Raw genomic sequence first — 27697 nt, 5'->3', positions numbered from 1 at the left:
CATACTGCCCTCTCATGAAGAGGCGAAAAGTCTGACCACATGTTTTCCGGCCTGACAAGTGCGATAAACAATGGGCGTCCGTCGCCGGAATTAACATTTGCACAACCCCCCCATCTAAAATGGCGTGCAATATGCGGAAATGGGCTCGATAAAAAATTTGAATAGATATAACTTTAAGAATTGACAGAATTAACAAGACAGAATTATACTGTGCCATGGGTCAATACTGACAGATAAGTACAACTATTTGCATGAAAAAATCTTTACAATTAGAACTGTATGAATGTTGGCAACTGGGCCTCCGGACAAATGTGCAAACAGAGGATGCAGACATATACAGGGTCAGACTGGCCCACAGGGGAACTTGGGAAACCACCGATGGGCCCTACGGCCTGTGGGTCCTCCTCCTCTAGTGATCAAGTTCCAGACTATCCTAGTGCACTGGATTTATGCAGTATACATATGTTACATTATACTTCACAATAATTTGGTTTATTATATATTTATCAAGGGGCACAGAACATGTACTCTGTAATGGTTAGCCAAACCTCTGTGGTGGCTGGCCACGCCTCCACTGGAACCTGGCCACACCCCCACTGGTACCTGGCCACACCTTTAAACATGGGCCCCTACAACAGCATTCCCCCGGTGGGCCCTTCATGTCCCAGTCAGACACTGGACATATAACAAAGGTGCTAACCTAATTGCATGTTATAACACATGAAGATTACTTCATGTGACTGAAGGGGATGCGGTTATGTGACCGACGCCGGGTTCCCAATCCCTGAATATCCCTCCAGTCGGCATGCTGAGCAACAGGGACCATTCCCACTTGTGGGTGTCCACGTCACACGCAGCGTGGGGATAGAAAATGTGGTGAGCGTAACCGACCCCCCACTGACCAGCTACATGCCAGGGTTCCGGCTTCAGGATGGTGACCGGCGGTTCACACAAACCCAACTGAAGATCAGCATTTGCACTGCATGGGTGGTCTTCTGTATGCCGGCGGTCGGGCTCCCGGCGCTCAGTATACCGGCGCCGGGAGCCCGACAGCCGGCATACCGACACTTATTTTCCCTCGTGGGGGTCCACGACCCCCATAGAGGGAGAATAAAATAGTGTGGCGCTCGTAGCGCACCACCGTGCCCGTAGCGTGGCGAGCGCAGCGAGCCCGCAAGGGGCTCATTTGCGCTCGCCACACTGTCGGTAAGCCGGCGGTTGGGCTCCCGGCGCCGGTATGCTGGTCGCCGGGAGCCCGACCGCCGGCCAGCCGTAGTGAACCCGCACTGCATGTGCCCTGTAATAATTCAGGTCTGACAGACGACAGACTACATGTATTGTATTTTTAAGGAATCCTTAGTATTTTTGGCATTCCAGGGGCGATGGTAACAGTATTGTAAGCTCTTCAGTGTAATGGAATTTCCTTCTGCAGGCCCTTGAGGAATAATATAGTATATTACATAAAACAGGATATAAATCCAGGCGCTTTTCTTTATTACATACGTACTTTCAAGTGCACTGAAGTTATTTGTTAGTGTTTAAAGGGTATGTCCCAGGAATCAAAAAATCTCCTGAATGATTTTCATTAAGATTTTTCTCTTTCTGTTAATCCAGACGACCTAAGTCTGACTTTCAAAGTATTTTTGGAACTCAATTCAGTTACTGCATCGACACGCGAAAAGTAAAAGGATTCTAAACCACAGAATTTCTGTAAAATATTGCATGGTTTTGTCTTTTTTCTCAAAACTAAAGTGCATTTACCTCGTAGGAATCAGACAGCTGCTGTAGTCCTTTCCGTAGGTAGTGAGAGTGGAGCTCTCTCTCTAGGCGAAGTCTAAAAAGCACAGAAAAACGAGGTAACACACCAAATGGCGATATCAGTCAGGCCATGGTGCAGATTACAGTCAGTAAATATGGGTTCACACAATCTGCAAAATGAAGTATCAAATTTTACAGTGACTCAAGCAAGCAGCAGTTGTGTAGTCACATCGCCCTCCTGGAACATAGGATCTCTCCAGGCCTGCAGGCGATAACGCCTTGAGGGGCAGATTTATTAAGCCTGGTGAGGTGATAAAGTGGAAGGGCTGTAACACACACTCCGGTTTTTCCCGGATGGCAAAAAGCCGGACAAAGTTTGTCCGGCTTTTTGCCATCCGGGAGAAACCGGCAGTGTCTGTCACACAGGACGGCTTTGAGTCGTGTGTGATGCTGTGCGCATGCGCAGCATCAGACACGGCTTCAGAAAAACCATTGTGTGTGAAAGCTCCCCTTCACACACATGGTTTACTGGCTCCAAGGACGGCCCGGCGGCCGCCGGACCTTCCAGTGGTGAGACCCGGCTGCAACCCGGCAGCCGGGCCGGGGCCGTGCAGTGTGAAGGGACCCTACCCCTCACACTGTTAACTACAATGCCGGCACGGGAAAAAGCCGTCCGGCTTTTTCCCGGCCGGCAACAACCGTGTAGTGTGTTTTAGCCCGAAGGTGATAACGCACCAGCCAATCAGCTCCTAACTTCCATGTTACAGGCTAGGTTTGAAAAAATGACAATTAGGAGCTGATTGGCTGGTGCTCTATCACCTTCCACTTTATCACTTCACCAGGCTTAATAAATCTGCCCCTCAGGGAGCTCATGGTAAATAAGATCTATACGAAACTTTCCTATGGCTTACTATGATCTAAGGGTGGGTAGTGTTCACTCTAGGAGTGAAAAGGGGCAGGGCGCCGGACTCAGGGGGGCACATGCGCGCGCGCGTCCGAAATGGGGGCGCGGCCACGCAAATTAGGGGGCGAGGCCACGCCTCCATCATTTTAGGGGGCGGTGCGGCCCACAGACGCTACTATAGAGAGCGTCTGTGGCCGCCGACGTCACTGTTGGGGGCGTGCCCAGCTCCTCCGTCGGTGCTGGGCTTCCCCCAGCCCTCTCCCAATGCGTGAATGGATGCCGCGCGCATGCGCACGGCATCTATACACGCCGGGAGGGCAGGGAGCGGGCGGCTGTTCTAGCAGGGCGCCGCAAAAGGGGCAGGGCGGGTTTTGCCTGTTAAAAAACGGGCAGGGCGCGGCGCCCTGCTAAAACAGCCTAGAGTGAACACTAGGTGGGTACAGTCTCCCGATTTTTGGGGGTCACCCCCTGCCCGCCGCCCACTTAGCGAGTAAAGTGGGCGGTCCGGGCAGGTGATGACGCGATTCTTGTTGAATCGCGTCATCATAACCACGCCCCCTGCTGTATAATGCCAGTAATAGCGGCATTACACAGCGGGGGCGTGGCTTAAATTACGCAATCCAGAAGACACGCCCCCGTTCCGTCTCTGGCCCGCCCCCCTGTCACGTCACCTCACTGCCCGCCCCCCCTGCTGAGCCGACCGGCTGCTCTCTCCCGGAGAGAGCAGCCCAGAAGTCGGCAACTATGGCATATCGTCTAGTGCAGGGGTAGCCAACCCTGGTCCTGGAGAGCTACCGACGGCGTATGTTTTCCAGGTCACCTGTGGATCCGCAGACTGTGTCGGTTAGGAATGAATGCACCTGTGCATCAGCTAGGTGGTCTGGAAAACGTGTACTGTTAGTAGCTCCCGAGGACCGGGTTGGCCATTCCTGGCCTACTGTGTATACGCACTATTGCGCGCTCCCGCGGGTCACACGCGTCATCTTCCGGGCAGTCGTGCTGTACAGCCAACCGGACGTTACCGCATGCAGCGCTGTGTGTATTAATAAAGGACGGAACAGTGGGGCTAATTCAGACCCGCTCGCTGCTGTGCGTTTATCACACAGCGGGCGATCGGGTCTGAACTGCGCATGCGCCGCATCATGCGACGCTATCAGCATCTCAGCCCAGTGATCGCCTCTTTCTGATTGACAGGCAGTGGCGTTCGCTGGGCGGGCCGTTTTGGGGGTGCTGTTGGCAGGGAGCTGCTTGTCAAGTACAAAAGCATCGCCTGACATGTGGGGCGGACTAGCCCTGTGCTGGGTGTCCCCCCGCATGTCAGAGTAAATGACAGTAGATGTGCTAAATTTAGCACATCTACGAGCAACTCTGAATTACCCCCTGTGATCGCTCATTCTTTCATTAAATACTGCAAGGTCCGGGGCGACGGTAAATCGTCCCTTACCACTGGCAAGATTTCCTGGTCGTCTTAATGTGTAGGATGATTTTAAACCCTATAAAGAGTCAGTGAATGGACAGGAGATTCCCTAGTCACTGCATGCAAGCACAGCTGCAGCCTTCATACAACTACAACTACCCACATCCGAGAAATGCTGCTTACTAAAACCAGAACACCACGTATTTCAGCTAAAGTAATATGCAAATATTTCAATCATCTTCCATAAAAATGAAACTCTGGACATACTGCAATAACTGCATGTGGGTGTACTACAGTCTGCTGCAACAACCTATCTTAAGGTGCATACACACGGAGAGATTTTGGCTATGAGAGATTTTGACTAACTTTTCCCTTGAACTGGCAGTAGGAGATTTTGACTAACTTTACCAGAGATTTTGTCTAACTATGCAAGAGATTTTGGCTATGGGAGGCGGCGGCCTTTAAGCTCTTTTGCATGGCCGCCGCCTTCCCAGGACTTCCAGCATCTTCACCTGGTGGGCGGCGGCCGCTAAGCTCTTTTGCATAGCCGCCGCCCATCCAGGACTTCCACGGCGTCTTCAGTCTTCAGGAGCTCTTCTCCGCTCCTCCTCCGCCGTCGGACTGAAAGCCGCTGCCTCGCGCTGACTTATATAAGTCAGCGGGCGGGGCGATGACGCGGCGAGCCGTGATTGGCTCGCGGCGGCCATCTTGAATTTCAAAAATGACGCTGAGGCGCCATTTTTGAAACTGGTACCGCTCCGCTGCCAAACTCTGCAAGATAAAGGTAAATTTCCCCCGCCCGCACCGCCGCCGCCCGCACCACCGCCTCAACCCGCCGCCGCCCACACCGCCACCGCAACCCGCCGCCGCCCACACTGCCACCCGCCGCCGCCCGCACCGCCGCCAACATCGCTATCGCTGGGAAAAATCGCTGGCCTCTAGCGATTTTAACTAACTTTCCCAGCGACATAGCCAAAATTGACTTGCCTGCACTGACTATTTTTCCCAGCGATAGCGACCTGGCGGGGACGCGCATCGCTATCGCTGCCTGTGTACACACGGAGCGATCTGCACTAACTTTCTGAGCGATTTTGACTATATAGTCAAAATCGCTCAGTTATATCGCTCCGTGTGTATGCACCTTTAGATATGGTTGCAGAAAGGATTCTGAGGAGAAACATTGGATCCTTTCAGGCAACTCCCAAATTGGGTCCATAAAGAACTACTGTGAGCATGGATAGTGTAGCATGAGGCATGGCATCACTCACTGAATGACGGTTCGGCTGGTTCTGACCGCAGTGTAAATGGCGCCCACAGAACTCTCCACTTTTTTCTGTCAACATAGAAGAGAAAGAAAAATTCATTACCGGACAACGCGCAGCCAAATGTTCATGTAAAGTAGCCTGCAGAGAGGCAAATAAGACGCCGATATCATATTGCTATGTCATACAACAGGACAAGGCACACATATTACTATGAAAATTCCCTTCTGGACACAAGCAGGATGAGAAAAAAAAAGAGATTATGAGCCTAATTCAGAGTTGATCGTAGCAGCAAATTTGTTAGCAGTTGGGCAAAACCATGTGCACTGCAGGTGGGGCAGATGTAACAGAGAGTTAGATTTGGGTGGGTTATTTTATTTCTGTGCAGGGTAAATACTGGCTGCTTTATTTTTACACTGCAATTTAGAGTTCAGTTTGAACACACCCCACCCAAATCTAACTCTCTCTGCACATGTTACACACTAGGACGATATTGGCGCGATGCGCCTGATTCAGACACATCGTTCACAATATCGTCCAGTGTGTATGCACTATGCCCCCGACGTGGCGCGCTCCCGCACATCATCAGCGACATCCTCTGTCAGATCTGAATGCAGGTCCAACGGGCGACATCACCAGCTAGGGCCATGCTAACGAATGCAGCGTGGCTCCACCCCCCCGACGTCGCTCGTTACTGCCGGCAAGTGTGTATGTACTTAACGATGCCGGGTCCCGTCGCTGACGACATCGTATCGTGTGCGAGTCGTCCTAGTGTGTATCCACCTGTACACTTATGTTTTTGTTTAGAAGTGTGCGACTTTTTGCTGCTATTTATATAATATAATATATGACTCTGTGGCCCCCATTTATCAAGCCTTGGAAAGTGATTAATAGCACGGTGACACAATACCAACCAATCAGCTCCTAACTGTCATGTCACATGCTATGTTTGAAAAATGACAGTTAGGAGCCGATTGGTTGGTAGTTTATCACGGTGCGATTTCTCACTCTCCAGGGATTGATAAATCTGGTCCTATATTCATTACCTCTGGATATTGTTTTCTGTAGTGTGACGGTGTGCTTTCTATGTCTATGTTTCTGTGCAGCTGTATATTATGTTTTTATTTCTTTTTTTATTATAGGGTTTCATACTTTTTGCAAATGTGTATTATTGAAATAACAAAAATTGCTCAACTGTCACCGGTCGGTCTTATTGTAGATACTGACTTTAGGTTATGAGGTTATTGGTTAAAGCACATTTTATATAGACCAGTTCTAACCAGATCCATAACCACTGCAGCCATCTGTGATGTCATAATGACATGTGGATGATGTCATAATGCCTCACAGCCCTACATCTTGGGCAGCCGGCCAGGGGCAGCCCCATATGGTGGCAACTTACCTTGCTATCCAGAGCTTGATCGAGTTTGTCTACTCTTCGGATTCAGACTACGATTGCGATTTACTACAACAACTTCATCTCCTTTACACCAGTGATAAGAAGCTGTGTGCCAGATATCAGTGATACTGATAGAGGAGGTAAGAGCTGCTCAACACCAACCAGCTAGCAGCTCCAGACGCAGAAATGCGGGGCACAGACTATATGACTGTGCCCGAGGTGCTGAGGATATTATGTCTGCTACATACATCCGACGATGCACCCAAAAAGTACCTACGTTCTGCAGTGGCAGAAGAACTGGTGAAACACCAGAACTGCACGTCAGGAGGAATCTGTAACATCGCCCTTACTGACATTCTGACTGCGCTGAATCACTGTGATGAGGGCGTACGCCTCTCCGCCCTACAGTGCATTATCAATGGCGCAACTTCAGCACCAAAGGAGGCCAAGAACCACGCTAGCACCATCACCGAGGCTCTCCTATGCATGATGAGAAAGGCGACCGTGGCACTTCTGCCGGCAGTGCTGCAGGCAGTAACGGCCCTAGTGCAGACCGGCCACGGGAAAAGCTGTCATGGACACGATGACATACTGCTCCGTATGTTAAGGTACATCAATTATCCCAGCGACGACGTCCAGCTGAGCGCCCTGCACCTGCTCACGGAGCTGAAAAAGCGCTACCGATGCTATCCATGGAGCGCCATCAGCGCCATTATAAAGGAACAACTTCTGGTCATAATGACCAAGATGCAGAGCAGCAACGCCCAGCTGTCATCAGCTGCAGCCGCCTGTCTCCACGCCTGCTTACCCCACCTGGGGTGTAACACCAGCATGCTGAGGGGCAACAGCTGGGGGGATCCCCAGTACAAGGAGTCCCTGTACACACTCCTGGCAAGGAAACAGCTGCTGAAGAAGCTCTTGTTGCAGGCAGTGAAAAAACTGACCATCTTCATGGAGACAGAAGACCTTGTGCGGCTCATTGCGGTAATGATGGAATTTATTCCCAATCATGTGATGTCATCCAAAGACCTCAGAAACGTGTCCAGGGATCTGGAGAAAGCGCTGAGACATCCGTGTGCCGACATCCACCAAGGTGCAAGAAGCGTGGCTCAGTGTCTCACTGAGAAGTGGATGAGCCTGGCAGCTGCCAGTAACAACCAAGTGCAGCAGCCCAAGGATGTCTCCCAGATCATCACCAGCATCCAGGAACAGCTGATCTCCGCATGGTGGAAGGCTGGAGCTCCAGGCCCCTCACAGGCCCTCGACGAGATCAACAAACCGTGCAAGTGGCTAATATAGATGCACATCCTATATACATGTGCTAGAGGTGCCGAGAAGCCACCAGCATCCAGGAACAGCTGACACCAGCAAGCCCTCCGCTAGATCACAAGACCACGGAAGCGGCTAATTGCTAAATAAATCTTAAAACGAACGTTTGACTCTTTGATTTTCTGTTGAGATATTAGAAATGTTTTGTAGTTCACTCTATATTCCTGCTACAGTACATAGTCAGGGCATCTTATTATTTATACAGGTCATAGGCATATCTGCCACATTCTTACATCTCACCCAGGGACATACGTATTTATTAATAAATATTTGTAGGGGTACCCACAATTACTAGGCATCCCTGGGATACAGTTATGGGTGAGAGCATAGATCGGGGGGGGCTTAGGTGTATCTTATCTAGACTTTAGTAAGGGTTTTGAAGTGGCCCCATATCACAGACTGTTAGGGGGATATCCTATTAGCCCCGGTAAAACCATTGGGTGAAAAAACATGTTTTTTCGTGATTTTTCCAGATGTTTCACCAATTTTTTTTTTTATTTTTTTTTTTACAGGCTATCCAGATTTATCGCCTGTAAAAAAAAATGCCCTTTCTCCCGAAAACACACAGGATCAGTGAAAGCTGTGTGTTTTCAGTAGAAACAGCCCAATTTTCCCACGAAAACAAGGCTGTTTCTGGGGAATTGGTTTCGCCTGCCGGACGCAGGCGAAACAAAATCCCCGCTGACCAGTAAAACCTGCAGCGTCCACATCCTCCTGCTGATGACGCGGGTGCTGTGTGGCCGCTGGCTGGGGGAAGCCGCCGGGTGACTGCTGCTGGGGATCTGTGTGCGGGGCCGCGCCTGTGTGTATCGCGGGCAGACGGCGATGGCACGCTGCACTGGGAGCTGTCAAGAGCCAGCACCCGGTGCAGCATCAGGTAACCCCCGATAAGCCACCGCTCACGATGGCTTATCGGGGGTAATAGGATAGTCCCCAGTGGGACAATTAGCCCCGGTAAATTACCACAGCTAATTGGATATCCCCCAATCTGGAAAGCAAGGCACTGGATACTAAAATGGTTAAATAGATAAGATCTTGGTTGCAGGATAGGAAATAGAAAGTTGTAGTAAATGTAGTGCCTTCACAGAGGGGACAGGTTACCACTGGCGTACCCCAGGGATCTTCACTTGGAAAATATTTTTTAATATTTTTATTAGGGATGCGTTTGGCATCCCGGCTGTCAGCATACCGACCTTCGGTATTTCATAATGAACCACTCTATTGGGGACATTGCATATGGTATTGGAGGGAAGAGTATAATATGCCTTCTTGCAGATGACACTAACGTATGCAACAGGGTATCACACCAGGAGGGGTAAAACAAATGATTGATGATCTAGGTAGACTAGGGGGATGGTCAAGAGTGTGGCAACTACAGGTTAATGCCAAAAAATGCAAAATCACGTACTTGGGTCTCAGAAACCCAAAGGCTAAAGCTAGTATTAATGGCACTATACTGGATGGGATCTAGGAGTCACTGTGTCAGGTGACAGAGGCAGGTAAGCAATGTAACAAAGCTACGAAGAAGGAAAGTCAGATGTTTGGTGGCATAGGGAGAGGAATCAGCAGCAGACAGAAGAAAGAATGCCACCGAGTCTGAAGCCATAATGCATACCATAATGAGATCTCATGGTGATGGTATCCAGACCCGTAAGTGTGGATCGTCACCCACATGGCATACATTCCACTGCAGCTAACAAATGAACCAACGCTGGGGGGAGGGGGGGTACCATTAACCGTGATAACGCGATCCCAGCTAAAACTATCGCACATGTCTCCCGAAAAACAGCTTATCACAGACTGCGCACTCCCGTTTATCACACCTATCCTATTCCAAAATGGGAAAAACGGGATTCGTGACATAATTCTAGCCGGCAAAACCAGAGATAAGTATAGGAGAAAATGGGTAAATCTGCCTGTACCCCAAAAAAGCCATCCTAATATAGGAAAATATTATAGAAGCCTGTTACTGGCTATAATAAAATTATTTGGTGTCATTACATTGGATGAAATGGCTATTATAGGCTTTTTTTATTTATTTATTTTTAAAGGAGGAAAAATTATAGAAATCAGAGAAAAAAAAGTTTCAGCATAATAAGCGCTCATTAAATTTGGGGTACATAAAATGGGTAGAAGTACATGTCTGAGTCTGTGTTTACTCTTGACTGAGAGATAGCGTCTGGTATGGTATGACAGCAGACGGGATCCCAGCTGTCAGCATACCAACATCAGGATCCCGGCCGCCAGAACGCCGACAAGGGGGCGAGCACAATGAAGCGCCTTGCGGGCTTGCTGCGCTCGCAACAGGTTCTATTCCCACTCTGTGGGTGTCGTGGACACCCACGAGTGGGAATAGCCCCTGTTAGCTGGGATTCCAACTGCGGGCAATGTAACCGCAACTAGAGAGAGACATGTTTACCATTTTATTACACATGGAGGCCTTGTTTTTGGATCAATAGTGGGCAATAAGCGACCCTCCAACTACTGTAGAACTACACATCCCAGAATGTCTTGCCACGGTTTTGCTATAGTGCGACATGTTAAAGTTGAGCAGATTTTTTTTTTTTTTTTATGTGATCAGGCCTTTGTCACAAACATAGGAAAAAAGAAAAAAAAATTTTTTTTAATGATAATAGGCGAACAAACTTTTATTACTCACTAGAGACTAATTATCCCAAAAAGGGCTCACCCAGCAATAAAGAACTGTGCCTCTTCCTAGGCCCCAGCATAAAGTTTAAAAAAAAAAACCCGTGACCGAGTAGTCACATAATCAGCATGAACTACTGAATCCTCCCACACATACCCCTTTTCCACTGTGTAGCACGGGTCGCAGCCGTGTCACCCGACACGGCTGCAACCCGTGCTACAGCCCCCTTTCACACAGCGCTCACCAACCAGGCATATTGCCGGGTTGGTGACACTGCTAGTGACGTGGCAGGGGCGGCGCTGGGAGATCACAGTCTCCCAGCGCCACCCTCCCATACACTGTGAACACTACTGGGTTGAACACGTGTTCAACCCGGCTAGCTACCCGGGTAGGATTCCCGGATCACTTGATCCAGGAATTTGCAGGGGGACCCTTTTCCACTAGGGAAAAACACGCGCCCCCGCGCATTTACCCGTGTTTTAAAAGCTAGTGGAAAAGGGGTATAACACACACATAGGGCAAATACAGTGATCAAGGGACACTCAAGGGTTGTGGTGCTTACCCCTGGACTGGCAAAGATACCAAATGTAAGATAAATTAATAAAAAGTGTGTGGAAAAAACAGAAAAATAAGTAATGCCTCGGTTTTATAATATCACATTTATAGAATCACCAATGTATTTTCAGCCTGTCATATGCTGGATCATTGGTTATCATGGCACTGCAGGTGTCCCCCCCCATCTCATCTCTGTCCCCCTCATCCTGTCTCTTATCTCTATCTCCTCCTCCATAAACCTCCCCCCGCCCCCCTCAATCTACCTCCCCAAGCCCCACCATCTACCTCCCCCCGATACCCTCTGCTTACAGCATTTGCTGTAAGTAGCATTTTAGTCTTGCCGACATCCCCATAATATTGAATGTCAACAAGCCAACTACTTCCCTTTCACCCGACATGCAGAGAACGGATACTGACGCAGCCATATGTCTACACTTGAAGGGAAAAACATTATCTGAGGATTTTATTTAAGAACAAAATACTTAACGTTTTGTCGCCAAACTATACGTGGAAGGAAAAATGTGGACATCATGCAGACACAACAGATATTAGTTATAGGGTTTGAACTGTGTTGCTGTAACTTAAAACAAGATGCTTTCCAATCATGCTTTACATTAAAATGCAGAAACCGTAAAAATGCTTCAACTAACATAAGAAATGTTATCATTCTGCCATCACCACACCGACTACTGAACTGTAAGAACAATGACTACCAACTGCATGCTCTGAAAAGGAAACCTAAATTCCTATTTACAGAATTAAAAACATACATAGGCTTAACACCCCCAATAGCTCCAAGGAGATGAGACAGATCATCAGGAGAGGGCCTAACGCTGAGCAAGAAAAGCGGCCCGGATACACATTATTATTATAACAGTCCAACAATGTATTTAGTACAGACATCTGGAGAGCATTACACCTGATACGTAGCAGTCATCCCAGGAACACGCCCTGTATGTCAGTGTTATTATGGGGAGAGATTAAAGTAAATATTGCAAATCCCCAAACTCCTGCCCAAAAGAGTGTCACCAGTAACTAATCTTATCAGTGGTTCTCAGACTCTGTCCTCAGGGCCCCACACAGCTCACGTTTCCCCGGTCACCCAGCAGGAGCACGGGCGTGCGCATCACACACTAACGCGTTTCCCAGGTCACCCAGCAGGAGCACGGGCGCGCTCATCACCCACTAACACGTTTCCCAGGTCACCCAGCAGGAGTACGGGCGCGCTCATCACCCACTAACACGTTTCCCAGGTCACCCAGCAGGAGCACGGGCACGCTCATCACCCTCCGACGCGTTTCCCAGGTTACCCAGCAGGAGCACAGGCGCACTCGTCACCCCCTGATGCGTTTCCCAGATCACCAAGCAGGACCACGGGAGCACTCGTCACCCACTAATGCGTTTCCCAGGACACCCAGCAGGAGCACGGGCATGCTCATCACTCCCTGGCGCGTTTCCCAGGTCACCCAGCAGGAGCACAGGCGCGCTCGTCACTCGCTGATGGGTTTTCCAGGACATGCAGCAGGAGCACAGGAGTGCTCATCACTCCCTGACGCCTTTCCCAAGTCACCCAGCAGGAGCACGGACGCACTCATCACCCCCTGACGGGTTTTCCAGGACACGCAACAGGTGCACAGGCGCGCTCGTCACCCACTAATACGTTTCCCAGGTCACCCAGCAGGAGCACGGGCAAGCTCATCACCCTCCGACGCGTTTCCCAGGTCACCCAGCAGGAGCACGGATGCGCTTGTCACTCCCTGACGCCTTTCCCAGGTCACCCAGCAGGTGCACAGGCGCGCTCGTCACTCCCTGACGCATTTCCCAGGTCACCCAGCAGGTGCACAGGCGCGCTCGTCACTCCCTAACGCATTTCCCAGGTCACCCAGCAGGTGCACAGGCGCGCTCGTCACTCCCTGACACGTCTTCCAGGTCACCCAGCAGGAGCACGGACGCACTCATCACCCCCTGATGTGTTTCCCAGGTCACCCAGCAGGAGCACGGGCGTGCTCGTCCCTCCCCGACGGGTTTCCCAGGACACGCAGCAGGTGCAGAGGCGCGCTCGTCACCCACTAATACGTTCCCCAGGTCACCCAGCAGGTGCACGGACGCGCTCGTCACTCTCTGATGCGTTTCCTATGTCACCCAGCAGGAGCATGGGCGCGCTCATCACCCTCCGACGCGTTTCCCAGGTCACCCAGCAGGAGCATGGACACGCTCGCCACCCCCTGATGCATTTCCCAGGTCACCCCCTCTCTGACGCGTTTCCCAGGTCACCCAGCAGGTGCACAGGCGCGCTCGTCACTTCCTGACGCGTTTCCCAAGTAACCCAGCAGGAGCACAGGCACGCTCATCACTCCCTGACGCGTTTCCCAGGTCACCCACCCAGCAGGAGCACGGGCGCGCTCATCACTCCCTGACACAGGTGGAAGTAATTGTGGCACCTGAGACTGTGTGAGGACACCTGGGAACATGGGATGTACGGGGTCCTGAGCGCCTATAAACCAGAGATCATGGAGAGCAGGTAGTGATTACTTTCAGTGGAAGTAAGACGTACGTACATAACAGGGGGATACACGGGGCTGGACACACACGTTATAGCCGGGCCAGGCAAAGAATGACCAGCAGGGACTGACCACCGTCTCCATTGAGAAGTTGTGCGGCCGGGAGGCAAGTTACACAGAACCCCACCAGCAACGTGGCTGCTGCCCGGGACGCGTCAGGCTCATGGCCGGTACCTGCTCCGCTGAGGTCTCCGTGGGAATGGAGTCATCCCGCAGCCGCTCCAGGGAATGGTCCTCCCGCGTACACCGCAGCACTTGCCCGGCCTCCGCCATGTCTGGCCGCCGCACGCCTACTGAGAAACCTGCCGTGTACGGCGGCCCGGCGGGGTCACAACACTGCACACGGCGAACGGGGAGCCGCCTACACGCCAAGGAGCATCCCAGCCCAGACTGGCTTTAACTATATTACAGCCTATATCCTGCATTGCCTGTCACTGGGCTCATTGTAACTGGAAGGATGGTGTTATTATGGTGCTGCTGGTGTTTCTGTGTTTTGCACTGAGGGGGAGATGTATCAAACCTTGGAGAGAAAGTAGCAGAGAATCAGCTCCTGACTGCCATGTTACAGGCTGTGTTTGAAAAAAATGACAGGATTGCCTGGTACACTATCTCTTTCCACTTTATCCCCTTCCGAGATTTGATACATCTCCCAATTAGTTACTATAGCAACATTGTCATGGAGGCTGCGTTGCGTCACGTATAGGTAGGTATTGTAAATACTATGGGGTCTATTCAATTCAAGTCGGAATTCCCGACTTCTCGAAAAAACATCAGTTTTCCGACAATTTAAGGTCGAATACAGATTTGACCTATTCAATCAAACTGCTGTTTATCCGACAAGTCAGAAATTCCGACTTGGAAAACACGTGGATTGGCGGATTAGCCACGGATCCACCTGTTTTGTCGGATTTGCGGCCAAATCCGACAGGTTTTAGCCCCGTTTCCGACAATGTCAATCTGACTTTAAAAAAAAATTGAATGCTGAAATGTTGGAAAGGATCCGACATCAATTGAATAGACCCCTATGCCAGAGGTTTCCAAACACGGTCCTCAAGGCACCCCAACGGTCCTGGTTTTAAATGTATCCATACTTGACCACAGGTGACTTAATAAGCACCTTAGTCAATTTGATTTAACCATCTGTGCTGAGCCATGAATATACCTAAAACCTGGACTGTTGGGGTGCCTTGAGGATCGCGTTTGGGAACCTCTGCCCTATGCCTTTAAACTGTGACGCTGATGAATTACACGTTCTGTGGCTGGTTACTTCAAGCCGACATTTCACCTGGTTGGACACAGGTAATCCATGAGCGTCCCAGTTTAAAAGGATAGTATGGTAAGCCTATGTATAGGGCAAAGTCTGATTACGTCGTCTGAGAGGCTGGGTCAACCCCAGGAAGTGTCTAGTCATGTGTGTCTTGCACTCTTGGGGCTTATTCAATTGTGCGTTCAATTTTGAAAAACCCCACAGCTGGATTTTTCCTATTCAATTGAAGGACAGAAAATTAGCCTTTTTTCTCACACCCCCAGAGCAAGTCTGATTTTTCCTAAAATCATTATATTTAGGAAAAGTCAGCATGGCTTGCTCTGGCACCCCTGCGGCATTACCCCTAATGATTAATTAAACAATTGTAAGTTTCCAATTAGCTTCATTTGTCCTTAATTACCTTACAAAGCAGTGTCTTTTACCTCCAGCCTGTCGGGATCCAGTTTTCTGCAGCAGCGGCATGTGTAAGTATGTGTGTGTATAAGATTAAGGGGGGTATTCAATTACCCGCAATCATTTATCGCAGGTAATTGTCTTGCCAGGGGCTATTCAGTTAGCGAGACACAGCTTATTAGGAATTTTGTATCACCTGCCTCTGACAGGCAAAGCAAAATCCCCGAAAACAGACCCGTTTTCGGTTCCGGTATGAATGGTCGACCATGTTATGGTCAACAGTCATTAGGTCGACCACTATTGGTCGACATTGACATGGTCGACAGGGACACATGGTCAACACATGAAAATTGTCGACACATGAAAAGGTCGACATTAGTTTTTTAAACTTTTTTTGGTGTCGTTTTTTGCGTAAAGTGACTGGGAACCCAAGTTAGTGCACCGCGTCCCCTCGCATGGCTCGCTTCGCTCGCCATGCTTCGGGCATGGTGCCTTCGCTTCGCTCGGCACAGATTACCGTTCCAATCGTAGTCCACGTGGATCGTAAAATATGGAAAAGTTCCCCAAAAGAAAAAAAAAAAAAAAAAAACTCATGTCGACCTTTTCATGTGTCGACCTTTCATGTGTTGACCATTTTCATGTGTCGACCATGTGTCCATGTCGACCATGTCAATGTCGACCAATAGTGGTCGACCTAATGACTGTCGACCATGTGAACGGATACCCCCGTTTTCATCCGGAAAAAAAAAATAGAAGAAACATCAGAAAAAATTCCCAAAAAACATTAATTTTTTGCTCCTGATGCTTCTTCGCAGGTAATTGAATACTCCCCTAAGAATGTGTGTGAAAATCTTTCAGCAGCCACCAATCTCAGACGGTTCTCCCGGCCACGCTGCATTGTTTGACCCCCACCGCACCAGTGTCTGTTAGCAGTGACCAGGCAGACCGGCGGCATTGCAGAGAGGAGCAGTCGGTGGGGAATGCAGAGAGGAAATGTGTATGTCCAGGGGCTGCAGACAGGAGTAGCCACCAAGACATATAACAGTAGCAGAGCACTTTGCCGCCTGTGCCACTGCCAATCATCGATAATTATCGATCTCTGACACATCAGGGAAAAGGCGGCAGTGGGGGGGGGGGTTTGTTTCAAGAACTTATAACCAAATTGTTTTATTTATTATTATTATTTTGTTTGAAGTACAAGTTCATGCGCTGTATACTAGGGGTGGTCATTATCCATCAATGGTCTATGCCCAGCGACATGCGGTTTTGCCATTGACGGCAGCGCCTGTTGCCAAGAAAACATTGGTAGTGCTGGGCCGATGATCGTGCACTGCCATCGATGGTACAGACGTCAATGGCCATCACTACAGTATACAATAAGAATTGCTATTTTTATGGTATAATGCGTTAAAAATTTATTTTTATTTTTTTATAAAATAGTGTTGGATAAGTTTTAAATAGATGTTCTCTAACAGGGTCCAGTGTACCTGTGTGGCCATTGGCCCTGTAAATGTGCACTTTCATCCTCCAGGCATGGAGTAGATGTGTGTTGGGGGCCTGAAAGCGGCAGTGTATTTCTGGAATGGTTCTGGACCTGATCCTTAAAGTTCTGGCCTATCAACACTGCCATGAGTGATCAAATCATGGCTTGCCGAGCTCTAAATACAAGATGGCTGTGGCGAACCAATCGCGGCTTGCCGTGTCTTCATCCCTCCCCCTGGTTTATTTTAGCCAGCTCAAAGGAGTGACGGGTAGATCGTCATCTGGGAAGGGGAACTGAAGGGCTCCTGAAGTTTGAAGAACACTCTGCGGAAGACACCAGAAGTCTTGGAGGCCTACGCCCGCTGGAAGTTGGATCTGTGAAGACACCAGAAGCAACAGTGGCAAATGCAATGCATGGAGACGCTGGAATACGAGGAAAGGCTTGCAAGACTAGGCATGTTTACACTGGAAAAGAGGAGACTCAGAGGGGACATGATCAACATTTACAAATATATAAAGGGGAAAAACACAGAGCTTGCGTGTGACCTGTTTTGGTAAGATCAGAACAGAAGACTCGTGGACACTCTCTTAAGTTAGAGTGGAGATTCTGCACAAAGCAAAGAAAAGTTTTTTTTCACAGTAAGGACAATACGTGTTTGGAATTCTCTGCCTAATGGAGTTGTAATGGCAGACTCAGTCAACACCTTTAAGAATGGGTTAGATAAATTCCTAATGGATAAGGATATCCAGGGTTATGGTGCGTAGTCACGCACTATAGTTATTAAAAAAAGAGGAATAAAACACAACGGCTGACATCAGCATCAGACAAAATTAGTCCAAAATTAATACTGCATAGGAGACCACAAATAGGTTGAACTTGATGGACAAATTGTCTTTTTTCAACCTTAGATACTATGGGGGTCATTCTGAGTTGATCGTAGCTGTGCTAAATTTAGCACAGCTACGATCATTCACACTGACATGCGGGGGGACGCCCAGCACAGGGCTAGTCCGCCTCGCATGTCAGTTCCGCCCCCCCCCCCCCCCCGCAGAAGTGCAAAGGCATCGCACAGCGGCGATGCCTTTGCACTTCAAGAGTAGCTCCCGACCAGCGCAGCTTTAGCGTGCTGGCCAGGGGCTACTCGTCGCTCCCCGGCCCGCAGCGGCTGCGTGTGATGACACGCAGCCGCCGCGGCTCGTCCCCCCAACGGTCTGACCACGCCTGCGTTGGCCAGACCGCGCCCCCTAAACGGCGGCTTAACGCCGCCGTCAATCCCCCTCCTGCCCAGCGACCGCCTCTGCCTCAGAGGCGTTCGCTAGGAAACGATGGCTGGCATGCGCCAGCGCATGCGCAGTCCCGACCCGATCGCTGCGAGAAACTGCAGCGAGCGATCGGCTCAGAATGACCCCCTATGTTACATGGGCACAAAAAGTGACTGCATGCCATTAACCTGAGAACGGCCATAAATATCATTAGGCTATTATTTTGCTCCTAGTAATGCAGATCATAATTCTCTTTTCTTTTACAATATGTTTTTTCTGGTTAATTAAATGTAGTGCGCCACCTGCAGCCGGTATGCAGAATTACATTTACTTTCACTCAGTTTGCACTAATCATGTCTATATGCTAAAAAAAACAACGCACGCCATTTTTCATCAGCCTTCATCTATCGTAACATTCACTTCATGTTCGGTTGCCACACATAACACATATTTTGTAAACGATATCATATTATTTTGCACGTTCATCTTGCGCTTGTGTGCTAGTTTCTGTTTCTGTTTGCACATTGGCCCTGACTCAGATGTGGTTGGAGCGAGTGTGGCTGCTGCTCTGTTGGGAGCGGCAGTGATGCTCTAATACGGTAATGCAGCAGGAGGCGCCTGGTGTAAGTAGACCGCTCCTGCATGCATTGTGTGATCCAGTGTTGCGTACTAGGATCACCCGACGCTGTCGGTCGGCTGCGTGACCTATGAGGTTACGCAGACTGGCTGCTACAGCTCTGTGCAAGAGGCCATGGAATCGCCATCGGAAGACGAGACCCTGGCTTTGGCACTCCCATGGAACAGATATGACACTGCGCTCTTTCGGCGGCTCCACAAATGGGTTTGCTGGTAGAGGGTGACAGGGGAGAGGATGATGGGAAGGGTGTGGATCATAGGGTGGACAGTAACTAGGTCGACAGTCATTACGCCGACCACAGCTGGTTGACAGTGACTAGGTTGACACCTGAAATATGTCGACACAGTCATTAGGTCGACGTGAACAAAGTCGCGTGGAAAAAGGTTGACATGAGTTGTTTTTTTTAAAGCATGATGTCGTTTTCTTTGTAAAGTGACGGGGAACCCCAATTAGTGCACCGTGTCCCCTCGCATGGTTCGTTTGGCTCGGGTTACTATTCCCAATCGTAGTCCACGTGGATCGTAAAGTGTGAAAAAGTAAAAAAAAAAAAATTATAAAAATGTGAAAAAGTCATGTCGACCTTTTTCCACGTTGACCTAATGGCCATGTCGACTGATAGATCATGTCGACCGAATGCATGTCGGCCAATAGTGGTTGACCTAATGAGTGTCGACCTAAGTGCAGTCGACCTAAAGACCGAATCCCGATGGGAAGAGGCAGAGGGTAACGGGGAGAGACAGAAGGTGATGGGCAGAGGGTGACGGGGAGAGGCAGAGGGTGTAAGGGAGGCAGTAAGAACAGAGCACTGACATACATAGGTGTTAAGGGAAAATAAAGAGAGGAGGAGGCCTGAGTGTAGACTGTCCGGGCCCCCTCCTCTCTAGCCAGCAGCGATGTAGACTCTGGTCACTAGGGGACCTTAGCGCTGTGCCAGAGTCTAGTGTGCATGCAAAGGTCTCTGGGAAAATGGCACGGCGGCCATTTTCCCAGTGATTTTCCTACGGCACGAGTGAAACCCCTGGAAAATATTACCAGTAGTTTCTGCTGTGGACTCCAGAGGGTAAGTATTGAAAAAAATGGGTGCAGGGTGTGCGGTGTACACCCATTACAAATACGCCAGTGATAGGTGTAGTGTAAGGAGGGCAGTAAGTGACAGCACATACATTGGTGCAGTGTAAGGAGGGCAGCAGACAGACTGGTCAGAAAGGATTCAAAGAGGCCCTCTCCTCCCTCCTGTGGCAGGATCAACTCCGAAGCAGGCAGCCCAGGCCGTCCAGGATTGCCCTTGACCATCAAGAGTGTCAGCAACTATTGAACCTATGGCCCCATAAACATTTAATACAGTGACAGGCCAAGCCACATTGTAAGTGAAGGCTACAGTAAATCAAAACAGGTAAGTGTAAATGAAATATAACAGCAAGCACCAAAAATCTGAAACGAAGAACTGAACTGTAATAACAGGGAATATCAAATTGTCCTGATATAAAGTTTCCTATCCTTTAATCAATGATCTGTCAGCGCTTTTATGTATACTGTAGCAACATATATCGCTTGTTGCCTGGGAGATAAGTGACTAATACTCACTTAAAGGTCAGGCTATTTTTATGTATTATACCTGTGTGTTTGATTACATTTTGTACTTACATATTTTCCATGTAATAATGACATATAACAATATCGTGATTTGCTGTTTCTTTTCTATTACTCTGTCTATAGCTAGCGAGTGTCGTTATGCTGGCATTGGTAAAATAAAACCTACAAAAACTAATGGTGAACCCCCCCAGAAACGGATCACAATAGCTGTAACAAATGGGAGCTGAGCCACATTACAGATTTAATAAGGATTCATCTGCCCATTTCTTATGCGGTCTTTGTGATACTAAGTTTACTTAGAACAGGGTATTTTGGGAGGATACGTTCAGCATGCCGTCGGTCAGGTTGCAGGTAGTCAAAACCCCCGGAGAGGGTTAGGCTGCGGGAGAGGGAGGGTTAGGGTTAGGATGCGGGAGAGGGAGGGTTAGGGCTAGGATGCGAGAGACTGAGGGTTAGGATGTGGGAGAGGGAGGGTTAGTGCTAGGATGCGGGAGAGCAAGGGTTAGGATGCGGGAGAGAGAGGTTAGGATGTGGGAGAGGGAGGGTTAGTGTTAGGATGCGGGAGAGGGAGGGATGCGGGAGAGCGAGGGTTAGGATGCGGGAGAGAGAGGGATGTGAGAGAGCGAGGGTTAGGATGCGGGAGAGGGAGGGATGCGGGAGATCGAGGGTTAGAGTTAGGATGCGGGAGAGGGATGGTTAGGATGCAGGAGAGGGAGGGTTAGGATGCGGGAGGGTTAGGATGCAGGAGAGTGAGGGTTAGGATGCGGGAGAGGGAGGGTTAGGGTAAAGATGCGGGAGAGGGAGGGTTAGGGTTAGGATGCGGGAGAGGGAGGGTTAGGATGCGGGAGAGGGAGGGTTAGTGTTAGGATGCGGGAGAGGGTGGATTAGGATGAGGGAGGGTTAGGATGCGGGAGAGTTAGGGTAAGGATACGGGAGGGTTAGGATGATGGAGGGTTAGGATGCGGGAGAGGGAGGGTTAGGGTTAGGAAGTGGGAGAGGGAGGGTTAGGATGCGGGAGAGGGAGGGTTAGGATGCGCGAGGGTTAGGATGCGGGAGAGGGAGGGTTAGGATGCGGGAGAAGGAGGGTGCGGGAGAGGGAGGGTTAAGATGCGAGAGAGGGAGGGTTAGGATGCGGGAGAGGGTTAGGATGCGGGAAGGTTAGGATGCGGTAGAGGGAGGATTAAGGTTAGGATGCGAGAGAGGGAAGGTTAGGGTTAGGATGCGGGAGAGGGAGGGTTAGGGTTAGGATCCGGGAGGGTTAGGGTTAGGATGCTGGAGAGGGAGGGATGCGGCAGAGGGAGGGTTAGGATGCGGGAAAGGGAGGATAAATAAATCATTAGAAAAAGTAACAAAATGTAATTAAAGACAAGATTGTTAAATAAAATTTTATTTAAACAGAAAAAAATCCAAATCTTTGTTCACAAATGTATTAATATAAAAATAGGAACTACAAAAACAAAACAAAGAAACACAAAAGACAGTTCCAAGTAGAATAGGGACAAAATAAGTAATACCTCTCGTACACTAAAATGCTGGGTCGCACCCGGGATCTTATGTACGGTGCAACCCGGCTGAGACCCCTGTCAGAGTGGCGGACGGATCCAGCTTATTGCCAAGTCGGTGACGTCACTGCACACATGACCAGTGCCGGCGCTTAGAGATGAGATCATCTCTTAGCGCCTGCTCTCCCTATGCTGTATCAGGTGCTAGGTCGCATCGACCTAGCTTGCCCATTTTACACTGCATTGCAGATCCTTCCCGAAACCGACCATGCAAGCTAGCTGGGTTGGATTCCAGGGTCACTGGACTCGGGTAAACCCTTTTCCCTTGAGCCACTCCCGGGTTATCATGTCAATAACCCCGGTTTTTAGCGGCAGTTGAAAAGGGGTATAACTGAAACCCTGCACCAATACCCAGAAACAACCACTTTTGGCAGAAACTCCGCCGCTTCCAAGGTCCATTAATTTGAAATATCCACCAAAACTGGGCAATTGTGAGATAAGAAATTGTACGCTGATCTAGGGCACAGGTTCTCAAACTCGGTCCTCAGGACCCCACGCAGTGCATGTTTTGCATGTCACCCAGCAGGTGCACAGGTGTATTAATTACTCACTAATACATTTTAACAGGTCCACAAGTGGAGCTAATTATTTCACTTGCGATTCTGTGAGGAGAACTGGAAAACATGCACTGTGTGGGGTCCTGAGGACCGAGTTTGAGAACCTGTGATCTAAGGTGTCCATATTATCCCTTTTTACCTGGGATGCTCAGGATTACACAGGTTCTGTGGCTGATTAAAACCAGCTGAAATCTAGGCTTGAAGTCAGCCAGCCACAGAACCTGTGTAATTCATTAGTGTCCCAGGTAAAAGGGATAATATGGTCACCCTAGGATCTGCTTTGTAGGGAGCCCTAACAGAATGTGATCTGTAACTGCTAAGACAATTGCAAACACTTTCCCACATTAGTCGTAAAGTGATTGGCTGGCAGTAAAGGGAATTCAGGAAGGGTGCGGTATGTTAGGTGGACAGTACTCACGCCGACTTGCATCAGGCCAGCATGAGAATCAGGCAAAGCTCTGGTAGGCTAGTGTGAAGAGATATAATTTGCAAATTATTGTGTGTATTCTAAAGGGTTCCGGTATGAATGGTCGACCATGTTATGGTCGACAGTCATTAGGTCGACCACTATTGGTCGACATGGACACATGGTCGCCACATGAAAATGGTCGACACATGAAAGGTCGACATGAGTTTTTTTACTTTTTTTGGTGTCGTTTTTTGCGTAAAGTGACTGGGAACCCCAATTAGTGCACCGCTTCGCTCGCCATGCTTCGGGCATGGTGCCTTCGCTCCGCTACCGCTTCGCTCGGCACACTTTACCGTTCCAATCGTAGTCCATGTGGATCGTAAAGTATGGAAAAGTTCCCCAAAAGAAAAAAAAGTAAAAAAACTCATGTCAACCTTTTCATGTGTCGACCTTTCATGTGCCGACCATTTTCATGTGTCGACCATGTGTCCATGTCGACCATGTCAATGTCGACCAATAGTGGTCGACCTAATGACTGTCGACCATAACATGGTCGACCATGTGAACGGATACCATTCTAAAGCCTACGTTATTAGGACACAGGATATTTTTTATTTATTTATAAACAACTAGAATGCCTGCATAGTCTCTCTCTGAATATCAGTCCTCCAGGCACAACAAGAGTTCAGGTTTTAAGCATACCTCCCAACATGACCCTCTCCAGGAGGGACACAATGCTCTGCTTCTGGACTTCTCTCTTTCTCTATGATTGCCGGCACCTGTCTTGAACAGGTTAATCCAGAAGTTCCCAAACGTGGTCCTCAAGGCACCCCAACAGTCCAGGTTTTAAGTATTTCCATGGCTCAGCACAGATGGTTAAATCAAATTGACTAAGGTGCTAATTAAGTCACCTGTGGCCAACCATGGATACATTTAAAAACAGGACTGTTGGGGTGCCTTGAGGACCGCGTTTGGGAACCTCTGGGTTAATAGATAAGAAAGGTGTTTCACCACAGGTGATGGCAATCAGAAATTAAGAGGGAAGTCCAGGAGCAGAGCATTCTGTCCCTCCTGGAGAGGGTCATGTTGGGAGGTATGTTTAAGGATATTCATACTTAAGCACAGGTGACTTAATTAGTACCTCGGTTAGTTTGATTATGCTATCTGTGCAGAAGTATGGCTTTCCTGAAAACATGGACTGTTAGGGAGTCTTGAGAGCCGAGTTTGGGAAACCCTTCAGTATGGGAAGAGCAGTGACAAAATGAGAAACAGTAGATAACATAGGTGTTTCTATAATGGATGCAAGGTGTGCAGTGCACACTGGCCCCTGGGGGCGGGGGGCACACACTGCACCCATATATTATACTTACGTTTGCACTGCATTCCCAGCGACTACTTTTAACAGAATATTTTTAGATTTGGACTAATTTTTAACACTGAGAAGCAAGTCTAACAGGTTCTTCATTCGCAACAGGCAGGGAAACCTGTGCTGCAAATGGGGAGGAATGTGTCAATAGGAAACAGACAGCTATCTGCTCAATCAATAATCCTGCTTGCCTCTATTGCTGCAATCCAGCTCTTGTGCAGAACACCTGTCTGCCCCATCCCTCCACACCCAGTATTACTATTTAGTATGTGGCATGCCTAGGTATAGAGATCAATCTCTCCCAGTCTAGTCTGCTGCATAAGGTGGAGCCTGTGGCTCTCCTCCTACAATACCATTTTGATAAGAGATCTGCCGTCTGGTCATTTCCCACCAGCTTTTGGGCTTCTGTACCAGGAAAAGCAGGAATAAAATCACCCACATCCTGCTTTTTATTCAAGTCTCCAGCAAGGCACCAAGGATAATCCATTTCACGAGGAGCTATGGATGGGAAGAAGGGAGCTTCCTGAGTGACTAGTCTATAGCCTCCTCCCTTCTGTGCTGCTCACTGTCTGTGCTAACAGGCTGCAAACACACACACACACAATGGCTAAGCAATATGATGTTTTATTCAGATTACTTCTCATTGGGGATTCTGGGGTTGGAAAAACATGTTTGCTCTGCAGATTCACAGACAATGAATTTCATCCTTCCCATATCTCAACAATAGGTAAGATTCTTTTTTTCTTTTCTCCCCTTTTATTTGCATATTTTTATTTCAGTGATAAGGCTTTGTGAATGGGGATAGCTGGTGCTCTGAGTGCTGTGCATGGTGTCAGCTCTGCAGAAAACATGCACTTATTCTGTTATGTACTACTGTGTCTTTGTTAATACAGCCTATAGTTATGTGTCTCTAATTTGCACAGTCTGGAATGCTCCTTCTGTTCGCGATGCCGTTCCCTTGGTGGTGAGCAGACTCTGGGATTCTATGTCACGGTTTATTTAATAGGGTTTGTTTGGTTATAAACGGTTATTTATATAGCGGTAGCATAGTCTTTGTTTTTTTTACCATTGACACATCGCTACATCCTATAAACGATGTGTATGATCCTGAAACTGTAGATCTGTTTGTAAATAAAAAGAGCACAGGTTTCATTGCTTAGTGGAAATATATTTGTAGTAGTATCCGTGTTTATGTCAACAGGCTAATAATAATATATATATATATATATATATATATATATATATATATATATATATATAATGTACTGTTATGTTTTGATTTTCCCCGCATTCAACATTTTAAATTCTGATTTTTTGTTTTTTTATTGCACTTGGGCTCCTCTGGATCACAATGCTTGTATTACACTAATAAAAAAATAAAATAAAATATATATATAATAGTAATTATTTTAGAATCCATTTGTCCTGCTATTGTACATCAGCAATGTTCTGATTGTCAATCCTTACTTTGCTTGGCATTCCTTCTCAAATGACATCACACAGTGTAACTCTAGTACCATATCGACACAGCCATTGTAAGAAAGGAGAACTGAAACCAGTTTTGCAACCCGGATTCTTTAGTTTAATTTTATGAAGAATTAATTTTCTTGCTTCCTGGTGCACTACTATACTTCTAAACTGGTGGTTACCAATCTTGGATCTCAAGGACCCCAATAGTTCTGGTTTTCCAGGTCTCCTTGCAGAATCTCAAGTGAAATAATTAGCTTCACCTGTGGATCTCTTATAATGTGTCAGTGAGTAATGAATACACCTGTGTGCCTCCTAGGTGACATGGAAAACATGAACTGTTGGGGGTCCTTGGGAACCAAGGGACAGATGTATTAAGCCTGGAGAAGTGATAAAGAAGTGATAAGTGGAAGGTTATAACGCACCAGCCAATCTGCTCCTAACTGTAATTTTTCAAACCCGTAATGATTGGCTGGTGCGTTTATCACCTTCCACTTATTTCTTTATCATTGTTTTATCACTTCTCCAGGCTTAATACATCTGCCCGATAGTTTGGAATCACATTGTTCTAAACAATAGATTTGGAAATGTATGTGGACTTGTGTGAAGAGGTTGCTAGGTGGGTTAGGTACGAAATGTTCTATACGAATGACATCATGGCTATTGTAGACTGTTGTTCTATCAGACATTTTGAACAACTTCGCATCCACCATGCCCCTCAGAAACAATTTGATGTATGCTATGATAAAGAAGGGTTAAGTTAGCACATAACATTGGACAATAATCAGTGTGTTTTGGGGGGGAAATTATATTTTTTCTCCATTATTTTTTATTTATTTATTTCCCCCCCCCCTCCCCTTTAAGATCAGTGTTCCGTTGAAGAGGGCATGACCAGCCTTCGCAATGTGAGGCTGAGGCTCCACTACTCTTAGGGAGTGGTGTTACACATACAGCCAGGGCCGGTGCTAAGGTGTTTGGCGCCCTCCTGCAAACAATAAATTTGCGCCTTATTATGTAATAAAGGACAGTGCGTACTGCACTGATTGACTGTCTGCCGGGACGTCTGAGAGGTAAGCCGCGGGGAGGTTAGGTTTAGGCTGCGGGGAGACGGTTACGGTTAGGCTGTGGGTAGGTTTAGGCTGCGGGGAGGGGGGATAGGGCTAGACACCACTGGGGAGGGTTAGTGTTAGGCTGCGGTAAAGGGGGTTTGGTTTAGGCTGCAGGGAGGGTGGGTTAGGCTGCAGGGAGGGGGATTAGGTTTAGGCTGTGGGGAGGGGGAGTTAGGTTTAGGCTGCGGGGAGGGGGTTAGGGTTAGGCTGTGAAGTCTGAAGGGGGGTGTTAGGGTTAGGCTGCTTCCCGACCCGTCTGGATTCTAAACAACGGGATGCTATGGTCGGTATTCTGACTGCCGGCATCCCGCATGCCGGCTTTTCAGCCACAACCCAAACACCTAGGTGAACAGATAAAACGGGGCTCTAGATAACACCAGAGAATCCCTTTTGTAATATGCAGATCAATATGTAAAATCTATTCTAAAATCTCACCCAGCACTAGCATCTGGTCACAAAATGCTCCATGCAGCCAACCAGCTCATAATTATTTTCTTTCCCTGGACTGCGCTCCGGAGAGAGTCCCCTGCACTCTGCCCCATTGAAGCTCAGCAGGGACACTCGGCAAACACAGCTCCGCATGCTACAGTGCCTCTGTTTTGAATTTACCTGAACATTCGTCAGCCATGCCCTGTTCTGCCAGCAGTTTTTGAGCAGGATGACGAGTGGGGGCGGGACGGATACTCTCAGCTGCCTTGGTCGGAAGGAACTGCTGCAGCTACACTCCGCCTGGGTCAGCATCTCCATCCTCCTCCACAAG

General features: G+C 48.5%; 2 protein-coding genes across 6 annotated transcripts in view; one reads left to right on the top strand and one right to left on the bottom strand.

Moving 5' to 3' along the window:
- FNTB (farnesyltransferase, CAAX box, subunit beta) overlaps positions 1-14281 on the bottom strand; it is a 31110-nt gene extending 16829 nt beyond the window's left edge. Inside the window, exons 1-3 of one of the 3 annotated variants that reach the window (XM_063947200.1) lie at positions 14007-14281; positions 5348-5412; positions 1762-1834 (exon numbers count right to left, since the gene is read on the bottom strand). In XM_063947200.1, the coding sequence (XP_063803270.1) occupies positions 1762-1834; positions 5348-5412; positions 14007-14105 (237 nt within the window). In that variant the 5' untranslated portion in view covers positions 14106-14281. Of the gene's footprint in view, positions 1-1761; positions 1835-5347; positions 5413-13829; positions 13958-14006 lie in introns of those variants that run through there. The other 2 variants (XM_063947198.1, XM_063947199.1) reach the window with 2 other exon arrangements.
- An 8742-nt stretch (positions 14282-23023) lies between these two features.
- Positions 23024-27697, top strand: part of RAB15 (RAB15, member RAS oncogene family) — a 71067-nt gene continuing 66393 nt past the window's right edge. The window contains exon 1 of one of the 3 annotated variants that reach the window (XM_063947193.1): positions 23024-23047. In XM_063947193.1, coding sequence (XP_063803263.1) covers positions 23026-23047 — 22 coding nt within the window. In that variant the 5' untranslated portion in view covers positions 23024-23025. Of the gene's footprint in view, positions 23048-24007; positions 25089-27697 lie in introns of those variants that run through there. The other 2 variants (XM_063947194.1, XM_063947192.1) reach the window with 2 other exon arrangements.

Source organism: Pseudophryne corroboree, chromosome 12, assembly GCF_028390025.1.
Source record: "Pseudophryne corroboree isolate aPseCor3 chromosome 12, aPseCor3.hap2, whole genome shotgun sequence".
Taxonomy (NCBI): Eukaryota; Metazoa; Chordata; class Amphibia; order Anura; family Myobatrachidae; genus Pseudophryne; species Pseudophryne corroboree.
This window is presented reverse-complemented; position numbering and strand designations above follow the sequence as displayed.